This window comes from Pangasianodon hypophthalmus, chromosome 1 (assembly GCF_027358585.1).
Source record: "Pangasianodon hypophthalmus isolate fPanHyp1 chromosome 1, fPanHyp1.pri, whole genome shotgun sequence".
NCBI classification, from domain to species: Eukaryota; Metazoa; Chordata; class Actinopteri; order Siluriformes; family Pangasiidae; genus Pangasianodon; species Pangasianodon hypophthalmus.
In genome coordinates, this window is record NC_069710.1 from 30,830,875 (window position 1) to 30,848,854 (window position 17,980).

General features: G+C 37.2%; 2 protein-coding genes across 4 annotated transcripts in view; one reads left to right on the forward strand and one right to left on the reverse strand.

Moving 5' to 3' along the window:
* Positions 1-949: 949 nt before the first annotated feature.
* On the forward strand, positions 950-13,393 carry LOC113545401 (protein adenylyltransferase SelO). 3 transcript variants are annotated; one of them, XM_053234822.1, is made up of 19 exons: positions 950-1,336; positions 2,422-2,540; positions 2,947-3,075; positions 3,661-3,725; positions 3,821-3,877; positions 3,987-4,085; positions 4,992-5,059; positions 5,173-5,260; positions 6,081-6,150; positions 6,311-6,383; positions 6,455-6,538; positions 8,324-8,453; positions 8,775-8,819; positions 10,208-10,289; positions 10,389-10,442; positions 11,061-11,140; positions 11,219-11,262; positions 11,385-11,464; positions 11,725-13,393. In XM_053234822.1, the coding sequence occupies exons 1-19, from the start codon at positions 1,138-1,140 to the stop codon at positions 11,845-11,847; spliced, it is 1,689 nt and encodes a 562-aa protein (XP_053090797.1). In that variant the 5' UTR covers positions 950-1,137; the 3' UTR covers positions 11,848-13,393. The 3 variants fall into 3 exon arrangements, 2 of the variants coding, with proteins under 2 accessions (XP_053090797.1, XP_053090796.1); XM_053234821.1 differs by having other exon boundaries at positions 10,389-10,481; positions 11,725-13,391; XR_008301903.1 differs by lacking the exons at positions 11,385-11,464; positions 11,725-13,393 and having other exon boundaries at positions 10,389-10,604; positions 11,219-11,268.
* A 6-nt stretch (positions 13,394-13,399) lies between these two features.
* apbb1ip (amyloid beta (A4) precursor protein-binding, family B, member 1 interacting protein) overlaps positions 13,400-17,980 on the reverse strand; it is a 49,133-nt gene continuing 44,552 nt past the window's right edge. Inside the window, exons 12-14 of the mRNA XM_053234817.1 lie at positions 16,837-16,972; positions 15,613-15,665; positions 13,400-14,416 (exon numbers count right to left, since the gene is read on the reverse strand). Of these exons, the coding sequence (XP_053090792.1) occupies positions 13,775-14,416; positions 15,613-15,665; positions 16,837-16,972 (831 nt within the window). The 3' untranslated portion in view covers positions 13,400-13,774. The remainder of the gene's footprint in view (positions 14,417-15,612; positions 15,666-16,836; positions 16,973-17,980) is intronic.

A 17,980-nucleotide genomic window follows, 5' to 3' on the forward strand; every position in this document is an offset into this window, starting at 1 on the left:
TGCACATTACAAATAAAGAAACTTGAACCTTGAACCATATTGTATAAAATATAATCTATTTATATATTCATATTCTACACACACACACACACACACATTCTATTCATATATCTATTATATATATATATATATATATATATATATATATATATATATATATATATATATATATATATATATATTCTATTTTGTTCACATTATATTCCTCTATAGACTTTTTTTTTTCACATTATATGTCAACTATATTTTATTATATTCTGTTTTTATTGTGTGTGTGTGTGTGTGTGTGTGTGTGTGTGTATCTTAGTTGACTGTTGGTTCTGTTCATTGTTGTTTACTTGTATGTACTCCTGTTCTAAGAAAGCTTTATTAATAAAAAAAAAAAAAAGACTCACTAGAAACAATGCCAACAATGTTCTAAACAATATAAAAAATATGTGATTTTATCTGAAAATAATAAACAATGTAACTATGTGTTTTTTTACTATTAGGGCATGACCTGTCAACAACAACAACAACAACAACAATAATAATAATATTAATAATTTTGAAATTATTTGAATGTAATTAAAAAATTTAGCAATGTAATCTAAATATTTAATTTATCTATTTAAAATCAGCTCACATGTAGCTAGGTTAATTAGCAACTTTATTTCTGTTACTGTTCAGGCATCACCTATCAACAACAACAACAATTATTATTATTGTTGTTATTTATTAATATTTTATAATAATTTATATATATGTAATTATGTTAAGGTTGTAAAACTCTACTCTGTCAGCCCCAGATTCTGTTATGTTAATATTTATTTACTAATATGTTTTAGATCATATATAAATTAAACAGGCAAATAAATAACTACTTAAATGCAGGAACTCGGAGGGATGCAGATTGTTTTTGGGGTCAAAATGCAACATCACACCCTGCTGATTATGGTAGCGGGAAAAATGCGCCGCACAACCCGGAAGTGTTTGAGCTGAAGCGACCAGAGGAGAAGTGGATTTGTTTTGCTGAGTTTATTTGTTTTTTGAGAACGAATTCGTGTACATTTTTCGTGTTATGTTTTCTGCAGCTTTAAGTAGTGAATGTGTAAAGTGTTTGTCTGTGATTAATGTCGATATTCCGTGTAAAGTGTGATGTTAAAGCTCACCATCACTCTGTTTGTGCTGGTAGTGGAGAGTGTATCCTCTAATGGTTCAGGAGTGTGTGAGAATAATATAAAATTATTTCAAAACAGAGTGTGTGGAATCTGTGTTAAAAGCTATCATGATGATGAAGATAAGAGCTTTAATCCTCCCAAACATGCACTGAAACTTTCAGCTCAAAAACTCTTAGGTAGGCTCTGAAATAAATCAAGCTTGTAGATGATTAAACAAGATGAAAATACAGTTCTGTTATTTAAAGCAATGCACTAAATGCTGATTTTACTTAGCAATAAAAAGGCCATTTAATAATATATGCTGTGTAATATGAAAACACAATGATATAGTGATTATGTTGCTGCACACAGCGATAATGATGTACTTATTTACGATGTTTTTAACCAAACTGGTGAAATTGTGATGTTTCTTTTCTCTTTTTTTCCCCCAAACACTTGTCCTGGAGTTGCCAGGGTTGTGTCTTTTTTTTTTTTTTTTTTTTTTTTAAACGCTAAAGTTTTTGGGCTAGTTTTGGAACAAGGTTGTGGGTGGCATAATTGTTTTTTTAATTGTTTTTTAATTGTTTTTTGGAAGGGGGGATGGTTTAAAAATACTGCACAGTCCCCAAGATCTTGTTTTAAAGCAAATACTCAGAACTAAATCGAATCAGTATCTGCAGCAAACAAAGGCAAAGTGTAAGTGCAGACGTTGCGTCTACGACGTACAGAACCGTTTCTGCTGTAAGACAAATTGCAAAGCTTGGATTACGGATTTGTTGATGTCTCACTATGATGGCGATGATAAAACGGCGTATTGCAGATAGTGCAGTTCAGAAATGCGTGCGCACCACAGTGAACATGTCTCCCACTGAGAAAAAGAGAAGAAATGCATCTTCTTTTCCTGATGGTTGAACATTTTGGGCTCGTTTCAGATCTTTTGAGATGGAAATTTTGCTGTAATCTGGCATCCCTGCTCTTGGAGAACTCCTCTGTCCTGCGCATTTTAGTGTTTTCTCTACTTCTCTATGTGATTTATTCAAGGAAGCAGCTAATTATCAGCCCTTCCTGAGGTAAAGTGATTGTGAAGGAGCAGGGAAAATGGGAAAATGGGGAAAATGTGCTCCAAGATCAGGGGTGGAAACAGAGCTCTGATTTACAGCAGGGTGATCATGAGAAACAAGTGTTAATTGTTTTACACTATTCAGCATTAATGGTTATTGCGTGAAAAGGTTATTGTACGACTTGCTGACTTCTTGTGATTTTTTTTAATCATCTTCTCCAGACTCTCTCCCGCTTGATGAAGTGAAGGATGACGCTGTTCGTACGGTGAAGAGATGTGTGTTTTCTCTGTCACAGCCCACATCACTGAGAGGAGAACTTCAGCTCGCTGCTGTATCACAGGTGGAGATCATGCAGTAATACATTTATTATTTATATTAAATATGATTATTTATAACTTTATTTATACTTTATTTATAGAAAATAAAAAACAATTAACACATAAAGGTGAAAAAAAACCTTAAAAGTTTAACATCAAATACATCCTTAATGATATATGTAATTTAAATGTCTATATAATTTGATAATAATGTGATTAAAATTCACAAATAATTTAAAAATGTCCATGATATCATAATTTTTCACGATGTTGATATTATATTACACACACACACACACACACACACACACACAAGACAACTGCAGTGTCAGTTTGCAGCTCTGCTCTTGCTTCTGCGTACACGTATCAGGACGTTGGATGACAGTGAGGCTTACACGTCTTGTTTATAGCTCCTCCTCTGTTTTTAAGGACGTGCTGAAGAACATCTTGGACCTGGACGAGTCTGTGACCCGAAGTGAAGATTTTGTGCAGCGTGTCAGCGGAGGGAAACTGTTTCCCGGCTCTGTTCCTCTCACTCACAGATACGGAGGCCATCAGGTATTCAATGATATATGGATTCTACCTATAGTTTAAATAAGTAATGATCTGAAATAATATTAGGAGGACTCAGTGATGTGTAGAAGAAAGCTAACAATGGGCAGTAGTGTTAATCTCATCAGTAAAATAGCCAGCTTCTTAACCTTAACCCATTAAACTTTTATTTTAGCTTAACTTAACTTGTCTTGTCTTAACATGTATTATCTTGTATTGTCCTGTGTGGTCTTGTTTTGTCTTGTCTTAATTTGTCTTATCTTGTCACGTCCTGTCTTGTCTTGTCTTAACTTGTCTTAATTTGTCTTATCTTGTCTTATCTTTTCTTGTCTGATCTTAACATATCTTATCTTGTCTTATGTTAATCTTTAACATATCTTGTCTTGTCTTATCTTGTCTTGTCTTGTCCTGTCTCATCTTATCTTTTCTTGTCTTATCTTAACATGTCTTGTCTTGTCTTGTGTTAATCTTTAACATATCTTGTCTTGTCTTATCTTGTCTTGTCTTGTCTTATCTTGTCTTATCTTTTCTTGTCTGATCTTAACATATCTTGTCTTGTCTTATCTTGTCTTGTCTTATCTTGTCTTGCAGTTTGGTTACTGGGTGGGGCAGCTGGGAGACGGGCGAGCACATTTACTAGGCGAATACACAAACAGGTTATAATTGAGTAACATATTTTTATTTTCACTCGGTTGCTGGTTCTTTTCTACTTCATATGTGTTTAAATACGTATTTAAATGGCGTCTGACAGAAAGGGTGAGAGATGGGAGCTGCAGCTCAAAGGCTCTGGGAAAACTCCATACTCAAGGTAATGATCATCTCCAAATTTTATATATAAACATCTGAGGAAGTAAAGAAAGTGAGTGTGAAGTTCCTGCTGTGTGTGTGTGTGTGTGTGTGTGTGTGTGTGTGTGTAGGTCTGGAGACGGGCGTGCGGTGCTGAGATCGTCTGTTCGAGAGTTCCTGTGCAGCGAGGCCATGCACTTCCTCTCCGTCCCCACCAGCAGAGCTCTCAGGTGAACATTACGCACACACACTCACACACACTCTCTCTATCTCTCTCTCTCACACACACACACACACACACAAATTTACTTTCTTTTTGGAAAAAGCGTTTTGCTGGGCTCAAGTCAGGAGCTGAGAGTGATACAGGAGGCTAAAGTTCACGAACAAATTGTGATGATGGCTTGAGAGAACTACAAATCAATATCACAGATGGTTGCTAGGGTGTTGTTAGGTGGTTGCTATGGTCTCCCCATTGGTTGCAGGGGTGTTGCTAGGTAGTTGTTATGGTATCCCAGGTCATTGCTAGGTTGTTTCTGTACTATTTCAGGTCATTGCTAGGTTGTTGCTACGTAGTTCCTGTAGTATTCCAAGTTGTTGCTAGAGTGTTGGAAAGGCGGTTGCTATGGTATCCCAGGTGATTGCTAGGATGTTGCTAGGTGGTTGCTATGGTATCCCAGGTGGTCGCTAGAGTGTTGTTAAGTGGTTGCTATGGACCTCATGGATATTTTATGTCACAAATCTACATATAAAATAGCCCACAATACTGAAGCGGGGGGGAATCAGTATAGTTTACAAGATTATTTACAGATAAAAAGGTGAAGGTTGTGATTGTGTAAGTGTTCACCCCCTTTTCTGTGAAAAGGAGAACAAACAGCTTCATGAAGACCAAGGAGCTACCAGAGCAGGTCTTTTCATCGGTTGTGTCACAATCAAAGGAAATATTTTACACCTTCACATGTTAGACATATCGTGTAAAAAAAAAACCGATTTCAGTCATTACAACTAAAATGACTACCAGTAAATCTACGTCCTTCCCTTCTACTACCTTCGGTCCTGCGACAGCGTGACGTGCTGCAGAAGGTCAGCCGTTCCTCGGTGTTATCACTGATGATGTATTTCCTGTTTTTGTCTGATAGCCTAGTGGTGAGTGAGGAAGCCGTGTGGAGAGATCAGTTCTATAATGGCAGTGTGAGGAGAGAGAGAGGTGAGTCTGAAAACACACTCAGCTTTTCCGTGTTCACACTTCATTCTCAAGCGATTTGCTGTGGGAGATGAAGAGAGAACAGTGTGTGTGTGTGTGTGTGTGTGTGTGTGTAGGAGCTGTTGTCCTTCGTCTAGCACCGTCATGGTTCCGAATCGGCTCTCTGGAGATTTTAGCCAGAACTGGAGAGCTGGATATTCTGAGGTATTGTTATCAAAAATAACAATCATAATAATACAAAATATTAATATATTATAATTTTTTAAAATATTGAATAATTGATTTTGCTGAACTTCAGTAATGTAATATTATATCGTATCAGTTTAATGTTTATGCACTTACATGCTATTTTATATTAAATATATTATAAACTATGTTATTTTATTACTTATTTCATACTATATCATAAATATTTTTTATGTTCGTATATTTCATATTTTATTATTCAATTTGTTAACTATATTTTGTACTATATCTCTTTTGTACTAAAATTACTTTAATTAAAAAAAAAAAATTATTTAATTTAACATTAAAGTGTTTAAACAGTAGCTTTATGTCAGTAGATACAGTTGTGTGCAAAAGTTTGGGCACCCCTGTCCAAATTAAACATTTTGATTGATTTTAGAAGTGAATAGAAATAAATACAACCTCTGCAGCAAACTGTTTTTTTTTTTTAAATAACATTTTTTTCTGCAAATGTTAATACACAGTTAATTTATATTTGCTAAACTTAAAAAAATAAATAAAAATTGTCACTTAATATTTATTAAGTGGTAGATTTATGTATATGTTACATATTACATGTATTACACTTAAATCTATTTTATACTTTATGATATTTTAGTGTTTTATTTTATATTGTGTGTCTATTCTGTATGTAATATATGCTGTAGTATTTTGTACTATATTAGAGAAAGACTATATAAACTCTGTAAAACTATATTAAAATAAAATTAAATGACAAATAGATTGTAATTGTTCATATTATTGAGTTGTGTGTGTGTGTGTGTTTTACACTCTACAGGACGTTGTTAAATTTTGTAATAGAAGAGCATTTTACAGCCATCGAATTCACCGACCCGAACAAATACGTGGTGAGCAAGAGCATTTGTTCATCATGAAAAGTTTATTATTAATATTTTATAATCTTAGGTATTACCATACAGCTGGAATATGAGAATTTTTTTAAAGTAAAATCTGAAACAGTGTAATGAGTGTAATGTGTTTGTGATAAGTGGTGTTTTGGTGCTACAGGAGTTTTTCTCAGTGGTGGTGAATGAAACCGCACACATGATCGCGAAGTGGATGTCTGTCGGCTTCGCTCATGGTGAGCTCTTTCATCATACACCTCAGAGTTCATCGTTCACAGATCATACTGACATCTTCGCTTAATTACAGGTGTGTGTAACACGGACAACTTCAGCCTTTTGTCCATCACTATAGATTACGGTCCATTTGGATTCATGGAGTCGTACAACCCGAGTAAGTCTCACCGCATTTAACTTTTACATACCATTACATTCAGGAATGTCAAATAATAACCATAAAACTCATATTACTACACTACTCATATAGTATATTTCATACATTTACCTTAAAACACAATTTCAAAATAAATAAAGTCAGGAGATTTCTACCTTCTTTTGTTGAAACAGTCTCACGTTATTGTGGCTGTATGTTTGGGATCTTCCAAGTCTGGAAGTCTGGCGTCTTCTCCCCAGACTCATTTTCTTAGCTGAGGAGATTAAATCGTCCTGTAATATTTTCTGGTACATCTCTCCATTCATGTTCCCTTTGATGCCATGTAATACCCCAGTACTGTTTGCAGAAGCAGCCTCATATCATGATGCTCCCACCACCGTGCTTCACTGTGGGTATCGTGTCCCTGGGATCAAAGTTTCTTTCTTTTCTTTTTATGGTGACCCATACTCTGAATTTGTGCTCTGCATTTAACCCATCCAAGTGCACACACACACACACACACCGCGGACACACACCCGGAGCAGTGGGCAGCCTTTTTTGCTGCGGCGCCCGGGGAGCAGTTGGGGGTTCGGTGCCTTGCTCAAGGGTCTCACCTCAGTCATGGTATTGAGGGTGGGAGAGAGCGCTGGTCATTCACTCCCCCCACCTACAATCCCTGCTGGACCTGAGACTCGAACCCACGACCTTCAGGTTCACCTTCGGGTTGCAAGTCCGACTCTCTATCCATTTAGGCCACAACTGCCTGAATTATTGACAAAGAGTTATATTTTTTTTCGTCTGACCAGTGTATATATTGTTCCAAAATAGTTCTGATTTGTCTAAATGATTTTAGACGTGCATCTCTGTACTTCTTTTTTAGCAGAGGAGTTTTGCATGTAGTGTAGGAACTGAGATGAATGCATTGTAGTTCATTGCTTAATGTCACTGTTGCTCCTGGTGCTTTCAGGTCGTCCTGCAACTCTTTTTCAAATGACTGTTAGCTTCTCTCTGACCTTCTTTATCATTACATTAGTCTGAGAGCGTGTTGTGAAATCTTGCATGGCATACTTGTCCATGGATTATTAGTTCCATAAACTTTCCATCTGCATATTATTGTACCATTTATACTGACAGGGATGTTCAACTGTCCTAATACTTATTTCTCCTCACCGTGTAATGTACTCACACTTGGAGGCTCGGGATTTATTACTTCTTACTGCAGTATTGTTTCAATATTATTTTTAAATATTTAACAGAAGTATTCAGTATATATGGTTAGCACTGTTGCCTCGCACCTCCAGGGTTGGGGTTTGATTTCTGCCTCCGCCATGTGTACATGGAGTTTGCATGTTCTCCCTGTGCTTTAGGGGGTTTCCTCTGGGTACTCCAGTTTCCTCCCCCAGTCCAAAGACATGCACTGTAGGCTGATTGGCATTTCCAAATTATCCGTAGTGCGTGAATGGCTCCCTGCTGCCCTGTGTAGAATAAGCAGTACAGAAAATGGATGGATGGATGGATGGATGCAGTATATATTTTAAGTGTATTACAAGTACATTAATATACTTTATGTTTAGAACATGCTCTTTTTATTTTTTTAGACTGTACCACGCATTGCAAGTAACACTCTATTATGCTGAAACTATTATTTTTTAGCCTTTTTAGTACACACGCAAATATATTCTCTGTATCTCATAAACTAGTACATATTATGTAAATATACTGTATGTTAGATTCTGTGTGAACCATAACATAAAACTATTGTCGGTTCTTTACTTCAGTTACTGAACTTTGTTTTATTGAATATAGATTTTGTGCCGAACTCGTCTGATGATGAGGGCAGGTACAGTATCGGAGAACAGGCTAACGTGGGCCTGTTTAACCTCCAGAAGCTTCTTGAGGCTCTTCACCCGGTGCTTTCTCCACGTCAGAGAACACAGTGAGTCTGTTCAGGGGTACATCCTTGATAAATGAATTATTATTACTGCTCAGGATACAGTTTTATAAATATCATAAATTTTGGATCGTCTCCACTGGGAGAGAGAGAGAGAGTGTTGAGTGTGATGCTCGCTCTACCATTTAATGATGGACGTATCAGGACTAGCTGCTTTTCCAAATGATCTCTTTACTTCTCTTAATATGCTTATATTTAGAAGGATTTACACTCTCACACATTTACTAGGTTGTATTTTTACCGTCGTGTTTATAGATGGCATGATCTACATGACTTGAATCATTGTTGTATGTCTTTGTCACTCAGAGCTGAGCGAATACTAAGAAGATATCCAGAAATCTACCACAGAAGGTGAGTCAATATTTAAACAGGGTTGTGGTTGTTGTTAAAGAATTAATTTGTTCCAAATTAATAGTACATTTACATTAGTAATTACCACAAACCAGACAGATGTGATGGTTCTTAGTATTTTTCACAGACTCATTATTCATTACTTTTACTGTCGCACATTTGCAGATGTTTTTATCCATAATATCCTGATGAACTCGGTTTGGTCATTTTCGTTTTTAATAACCACATGAGAGTCCAATAAATTTCAACAGCAATTTTTAGGCTGCTCAATCATGTTATAACAATCCAGAAGCAGTCAGACTGAACCCAAATAGAACTTGTTTAGCAAAAAAGCCATTTCACATGAATGGCAAAAGCACGTAAAAAGAATTAGCTTCTGATAGCGTTCACCATATCGCTGAGAATCCTTATCTCTCTCTCCTGTCAATCATAGCGACACTAGCCAGTCATGGGCATCTGTGAGCTCATGTATGTGGAAGAGGGTAGATAGCGCTTTCCTCCAGTAGATACACTTTAAGTGCATCACATTACTTGGAGGAAGCATGTGATCACTGACTCCCTCTGCTGGTCGTAGCTGTTGTATGATGGGGAAGAACTATTAGACCTGCCAAGGTCTCCACCTACACTATGATCACAATGTACTCCCTTTTAAACGAAGAGCGTAGCTAATAATCCGTTCTCTTTCTCGAGCTTTACATATACTCCTGCTGCTGTAATCATGAACACTGTCCTTTGCTCACCCCAGGACTCTTATGAATCAGATAAGAATGTGTTTCCTTTTGAGTTTGGTTCCTCTCAATGTTTTTCCCCTCATGTCATCTCAGGGAGTTTTTCTCACTTCTAGATTGTTCATCGAGGATCTATATCTGAATTTCTGTAAAGCTGCTTTCTGACAATGTCTGTCGTTAAACATACATAAAACTGAATTGAACTGAACTAGCTAGTGAGTGGCAGTAATCAAATTGCTAATCGGAAGCAAATAAGGTAAAATAAAATGAATTGAATGAATCAGTATAAGAAAATGAAAGTACGGCTGTGTTTTCTTTGTGAGAGTGGAAAAAATTTAAATGGAGAAATTACACATTAATAATTAGCCGTCATGTCATATCTCTCTTTATCGCACTCGCACTCTCTTTATCCGGCGATCTTCATTTCGCTATCATCTGTGTCAAGAGTAAAAACATCCTGTAGAGACATTTTTTCCCGCTATATCTCAAAGGGTACATATCTCAATGCACATCTTTACTCACACACTTATGGCAAATCAAGTAGATTTTTTTTTTCTGTTCATGTATAAGCAGGATGAGATATCAGACCTCCAGAGTCACTGTCTTATTGTCTTACATTGACTGTACAGATGTGTGTGTAAGAGTCTTTTTTCTTTACAGGTTTCATGACCTTTTCAAAGCAAAGTTGGGCCTCCTCGGTGATGACGAGGGTGATGCGTATCTCATCGCCTTTCTTTTAAAGGTGAAGAGACATTAGAAATGTCACGGGTAGTTTTGAGATAGATCAGTGTTGTGGTATGTATACTGGATTTGCTCTATCGTCTCTCTATTTTCCTTTTAGCTAATGGAGGACACACGTGCAGACTTTACCATGACGTTCAGACAGCTGAGTGACGTGAGTCTGCTCGAGCTCCAGAAGAACTCCATCACTCAGGTCCTCATCCTCCTCCTGTTCATCCAAAACATACAGAAACCGAGTAAAAGCCTCATTCTCCAGTCACGTGCTTCTTCTTAGAAGCAGCCCCATATCATGATGCTCCCACCACCGTGCTTCACTGTGGGTATCGTGTTCCTGGGATCAAACCTTCTTTCTCCGCATTTGATGAGCTTCATAGATAGCTTTATAGATGCACTTTCATGCACTTACTGGCCATTTGATCAGATCCACCGTCCATTTGGTGTGGAGAAAATCAGCCTATAAAGGAGGTTTGGTTCTCTGATTAAAGCCACACCCCCGAGTACAGCTTAGCGCTGTGATTGGTCAGTGATTGCATTTCAGTGTTGCATGGCTGCAACTCAGTGATGACAGTTAAAAAAAGCAATGCAATGGGAGACTATATTAATGTCTGACCAAAGTCAGCATTTCATTCACCCCTGCTTTTTGAAGAAGTAATAAAGCGACATGAGAGCACTGCTTTTCAGCGTGAAACGTTTTCTCTATATCACTACTGAAACGCAATACAGTGTGTGTAGTGTATATTACACAAATGGATTGTGTGTGTGTTTTTTACAGACTATGTGGGCTCTCTGGGATCTTTCCTCTCATGATTATTTCTCAGACTGGGTTAAACTTTACTCACAGAGAATTAAAAGGTAACGCCATATCTTTTTTTTCACTTCAGCTCATTCTGCATGTGGAAGTTTTCGTTATAATGTGTGTGTCTTTTACAGTCAGGTGGACAATTCAGAAGAGAATCGGCGTCACAGGATGAGAGGTACTTCCTCCTGAGTGCGGTGTGTCACTTCCATTGTGTAACTGACCATAGCATTACAGTAAACGCACTCACAAACACACTTCTTTCACGGTGTATATTTTGTAATGTGTGTTGAAATGCAGGAGTTAATCCACGCTACGTGTTGAGGAACTGGATGGCCGAGTTGGCTATTAGGAAAGCAGAGAATAACGACTTCTCTGAGGTGAGGAACTGTATTTTTCTGAACATATGTTAAAAAATATTTAACTTGGAATGTTCGGACTTCATTTTGCTATATTTATTATGTTTTAAAAGTCATAAGCAGATGCCATGATATGGCTAAACCTGTAACACTGGCTTGTACAATTAGCATATTGCAGCATCTGGTCCTTGTAGGCGAAACAAATTTAAGAACTTCAGCAAGAAAGAGCAGATTATAAAATGTTTCTGCAGTCTGATGGTCATTCTGTACGCGGCCTGCAGGTGGCGGTGTTGCTTCACACGCTGACTGAACCCTTTGTGGAGAATGAGAAAGCAGAGAGAGCGGGTTACTCCAGCAGACCTCCAGCCTGGGCTTCAGAGCTGAGGGTCAGCTGCTCTTCCTGATCTTCCTCATCTATACACCTACCTCTAGGTCCTTTTTTTTTTTTTTTTTTTTAAATATATAATTTTTAGATGGAAGCAAAAAAAGAGTCATAAAGATTGAATTTGAATACTGAGTAATTAAACACTGAAACTAGTTGAGTATACTGTAGATGTTAATCAAGTTTAAAATGAAAGTGAATTTCTGAATAATGAATCTTTAAAGTGAATAAGTGAATCTCTGAACAGTGAATCTTTAAAGTGAATAAGTGAATCTCTGAACAGTGAATCTTTAAAGTGAATCTCTGAACAGTGAATCTTTAAAGTGAATAAGTGAATCTCTGAACAGTGAAATAAAACTACTTTGAATTTAAAAGAGGTTCATTCAAAACAAATAATAAATACAGATGTGTAGTTGTCTGTGGAAAATATTTTACCATTCAAATCTGTATGTCTCTTTTCTGCTTCCATACCTTTACAGCATTTTACTGACCTTATCAGTAGCGGCTCGTCCATAGGGTCAGGTGATGCAGATTCCCACCATTCATATCAGCTGTTCAACAAATATTAATCTTCATAAAGTTTAAATACCAGTTACCTCTTTTGAGTGACCAAATGACTTAAAAAAATTGTTGTTATTTGACATATGTAAGCCAATGTTCTGCTGATTTGCTGGTCTTTAGCACCATAGAGTTATTATTGCAGCTAGTGGTCAAAAATGGGAACTACAGCAAGCTCTAACAGGGAATTTATATATTTGTGTAAAGCTGTTTTGTGACAATGTCCATTGTTAAAAGCACTATACAAATAAAATTGAATTGAAATTGACTTAACAGAGGCCTTTTGGGGCAGGAATCACACTGCCTCATGCTCAGGGGCGGAGCAGAGGCCAGGGCAGTTAATGACAGGGTTGCCAGGTTGTGCTAGTTGAAATAACTCTGCAACCACCAAATCTTGTTTTATAGCAAATAAGCAGAATTAAACCTAATACATTTCCACAAACAAAGGCAAAATGTAAGTACAGACTGTGTGTCTATGATGTACAGAACCATTTCTACTATTAGATGTATTGCAAAGGTTAAGAGAACAAAGGGGAGATGGATATGGAGTGGATAATGTCTGTAACATCAGAAATACATGTGTGTTACTTGTTTCCCCATGCAAAGGCTGAAAAAAGAAGAAAAATGTGTGTCTCTTTCCTAATTCCTGATTTTTTTTTCCCGGCTAGTTTCTGGTCTTTTGTGTGGTTTTTGAGATGTTTTTGGGCTGGTAATTTTGCTGAAACCTGGCAACCCTGGTTAATGACATTATCTCAAACACAGTACATCTAAAATCAAGCTGCTAGACTGTACGCTGGATGACTGTATGTCATCGACTCTACCTATTAAAGGGTTTCTCTAAAAATTCCCTAGATAATAACCTGTAATATAAGCTGCTTCTGGTCTTTATGGAATTTTTGCTGTTCATGCGCTCCAAAAAAAAGACAAATGATATGATTTAAGGCACATACAGTGTGAATATAACGCATCTTTCTGTTTTGTATAAATTTGTATAGAAGTGGTGTATAATTAGAATCTTGTTTTTGTATTTCATTTTATTAAAAATTATTTTTAAGCACATGATTTTGTATTGATACTGTTGAAATATTATCTGAAATACCTGACTGGGGGACTCATCCTTATCCTTATCCAGTTGCACAAAAATAAGAGCATTTGTGAATACAACTTACATTACAATACATTACGATATACATTTATTGTAATATTTCATTCCTGTTTTCCCAGTTTCAACTGTCACTCCCCCTAAAAAAAAAAAAAGAGATGCAGTACAGTGTAGCACTGCTAGTTTCATCCTTATAATATATTTATCCAGACAATCCACATATTTACAGCATGTGAATATGAAAAAAGTCAATTCCTCTGTAGAAAAAAAGGGTGAATTTGCTGAAAGTTCACTGCCCACCACGTTTTTTCTGCATGGCCACCATGAGTTCTGACATGAAGTCACCACCAGAGGGCGCCGCTAGTGACGGTGTAGTCCTCTTTGGAGGCAGAGGTGCGACTTTCCTCAGACTGGCTGCAGAGCGATTCAATCCCTCTCCAGAAGATGGAGGAGGAGGAGGAGGAGGTGGAGGAGGACCTCCGGATGCAGCTGGAGGAGGAGGAGGTGGTGGTGGAAGATGATCTTCACCCATAGCTGGAGGAGGAGGAGGTGGTGGTGGAAGATGATCTTCACCTGTAGCTGGAGGAGGAGGGAGGAACGGATCTGGAGGAGGTGGAGGAAGCCCTCCTGACATCATGGGAGGAGGTGGAGGAAGCCCTCCTGACATCATGGGAGGAGGTGGAGGAAACGCTCCTGACATCATGGGAGGAGGTGGAGGTAAGAAGTCTGGAGGAAGCTCCAAGTCGTCGCTCGGAGGTGGAGGAAGCGGAAAGTCTGAGAGTGGAGGAGGGAAGGAGGGCATGGCTTGCTGAGGGGCGACTGATGAGAGCTGCTTCTTTACAGGCATGGAGGTTCGAGGAGGTAGCGGCATGGGGTCCGGTGGTGGAGGGGGCAGAACTTCGGCTGGAGGTGGTGGAATTAAAGCTGGGGCCTAAAAAAACACACAAAAGTATATATATATTTTTAATTCAGTTAAAAAAAACATTTTTGCTGGTTGAAATGAGGGTTTTTTTTAGTTTTGCACTGGAGCCAAGAGGCTAATGTAGCTAACAGGTAATAGAAAGTTATAGCCTTATAGTTTAGCATCCTTCAAACCACATGTTTCTAAATCCTCAGACAGCTTTGTGGATTTGTTCAGTGCCTCAAACAGGTCAAAAGGTCATCATAGAGCTAAAAACAGTGTATGTTGTATGCCATGTTGTTTGTTAGAAGTGATTCATGCGGGATGCAAACTTTTACATTTTAACTGTACTACAAATTTATACAGAATTACACAATGTATAAATGCAGCGTTACTAAGCTAAATTATGTTTTTTGATGCAAATGTGATGATTTAAATATGTTGTCTGCTTCACGCTAATGTGGTAGATAGTAGCATCTATTAATTTTGCTACATTAGCATCGTAGACCAAGTACAAATCTAAAGAAGCAAAAATTTAGACAACAAAAAAAAGTTTTGGTTGGTTGATTATATTTGGGTTAAGTGGAAAATTGTGTGATTAAACTTTTTCTTTTAGATGATTTTCATGTTCAACAAAGAAAGTGATGCATTACACACACACACATACACACACGTACTGAATAAATCATATGTAGTCTGCTTCTAATTTTACTGAAAAAATGTTAAATGGCTTATTTTGAGCTGTTCACACACATTATGTGGCTTAAGAGTTACTCAGATGACTCGTCATTGTGGTAATGGATGCTGGAACGTAGTGTCCAAAAGTCCACTCTGTTTCAAACTAATGTGGCTCTGGGAAAGTTTTTCAGCATTTACAACAATCTGGCCTCAATCTTCTTCACTCCACACTTTGTTACAGACAGCTGGGAAATATTTCTAACACACAACACATGCCCTTCTTCTAAATGAAAGCACTAGCCGTAGTAAATACATGAGGCAGTTGAGTCAATATCAGGTGTTAGTTGTTAAGACGGGACAACAACACGGTGCGTTAAGAGCTTCCACGTGTTAGGGCTTGAATAAAGTATATGGCGTCATTACAATTTAGAAATGTTTTAAGCAGATTGTGTGTTAACAGGATATTAAGATAGAGTTTCATACCATTAATAAAAGTTTAAACTTTTCCTGTTTTTTTTTTTTCTTTTCCATTTTATTAGCATGTTTACCTTGACCGCCGGCTCTGAACGAGGCTGAGGAGCGTGTCCGTTGGCTGCTTTGGCTGAAAAACACAATTATAACATTTCATTCACATATATTTTGCATCCCTCCTTTGGTTTCTTGGTGGAAAACATTTGAAATGTATCATTTTTTTACAGGTTAATAATGTTTTTCCTATTCAAAAATGGTTACTCTAGTACAGAGCTCCTGATGTTCGTGGTGGTTATTTTTTAATAAGGTTAAGCTTCTCAAAAACTATTTTGTGACCATGAAATTTCAACATTTCACCTATTGTATTTGAAAATAAGTGAGAAATTAAGTGAAGTAGACCGTCATGGCCACAGGAACATAAGCATGGAGATGACTGAATCACTTCAATCTTGGAATCACGCATAACGACACACTGGAGTCACTGGTGTTGTTATATACCAGTAGCCCACGTCAGCTTGAGCAAATTCTCAAAACGAATAGAATTTTTCACTCGTTCCTACCAAATATTTACCTGGAGGCCATGCATTAAGTATGACATTCAACAACATATTAAATCGTGGACTCAAATTACACAATTCATGGCCTTATTAAAAAATAACCACCAAGTCATCTCCGATTTTTGAGTGATTGGGTCTGTCAGCCATTATCTTCACTAACAAATGCAAAAGTTGATGCCCTCAGTATGCCTCATTAGGGTGTATAATCACCTTAAACAAGGCTCTTATTCAAGTCTTATTTAAGGTGTGAAAATTTCAAACACACTTAAACTCAATGAAAATCAGCGAAAACAGCTTTCACACAACCTAAAACAAACAATATTCACTTTTCACAGAGCTGAAGGATAAAACCATTAAATTGTTACTAACAGTGAAACCCATTATTCAGAAATGACCAATGAGTGCGAGGGGAAAAAAAGAATTAAAAAGTTTTCATAAAAGTTTCAAAATGAACAGCAGGGAAAGACCTGGGAAGGTCCTTAGAGTGGGATAGAATGAAATTCTACATTTATATTCATATTCATGAAGTTCATTTTGTTTCATGATTGATATCTTAGCCGGTAAGTTTTTGGGAATATCTGTTACCTGTGATAATGAACAGCTGTGAAACCTTAAGTAGCATTAAAAGTCTTGTTAGATTCATTTCATCAGGTATGGGGTGTGCAAACTTTTGCACTCAGCTGTATCTGGGTATTTTATATTATAAGAGTACACATGGCTTTAGTTTGTAATATGTTTGGTTACCTTTCGGTGTTGGAGATGGTGTGGACGCGTTGGAGGTTGATGGACTCGGCTGAAGGTTCCGGTTCGTCCAAACTGAAGACAGCGATGAGCCTTTTCTCATGGCGGTCTTATAGTTCTCATATAACGTCTTACCATACTGCAGGGGACAAACACACACACACACACACACTTCAGTTTTGCCCATATGCCACCTTTTTATTTCACTTTTTAACAGTAAACCCTGATCCATGCCTGTGGAACCCTCATCCACGTTTGTTTGGTTGTGTTTCAGTTGTTGATGTAATTTATTAAAATGATTCAGTGAAAATTCTAATTTACAACCATTTCCTCCTCAAGACTGGACATGAAAATGTTTTCCATAGCCTAAAAACAGATCCAAATCTTCATATACATACTTCACGTAGCATCGTTAAGATCCATAATCTCTTAAACAGTTATGCTAAATAACAGAGAGAACCTGTATTTACAAATTTAAATTTAAAGTGGAACTATATTATCCTCCATTCTTATCACTCAGAGTTTACAAAGCCTTGGAGTTATTCCAAACTGTGATGAGGAAGTAAAAACTCCCTATTCCTTATGAATATTGCAATGCATTGTGGGTATTATGAACCTGCTAGGGTACACTGGTTAAATCGTAATACTCAAATTCATGCCTCATTGATTCCTCGATCCTGCATCCTTCAGCCTGTGACCCAGAAATCAATCAAAGTCTGCTGTCTTTAAAATGCACTTAGAGGAATCGAGAAATGCGAAGAGGATATTGAGGCTTCTAGCGTGAGGACATACAGGTACTTAGTTTGCGGAAGTCTTTTTTTATTTTAGTATGTGACGTAAGTGTATATGGACAGACAAACGCTCCACATTCTAATGTATGATACAGTAATAAAAGCTACAGATGCTAAATTATGCATTTTATTTAAGCTAAATAAACATGGACTATGTAAGTAAATATAGCTTGCTTTAATAACAGGTGTATGAGAAGTCAGGTGAAGTGTAGGATCTTGTTTTAGGCTGAAATGTGTGATGTACATGGGCAGTAATGTTTTAATTAAGGTTAATTCAGTGTGTATGAGATAATCACTTGTGTAATCACTTGTGTCTATGCATGTAAATTCACTGAAATTGCTTTAAGTGAGCAAAA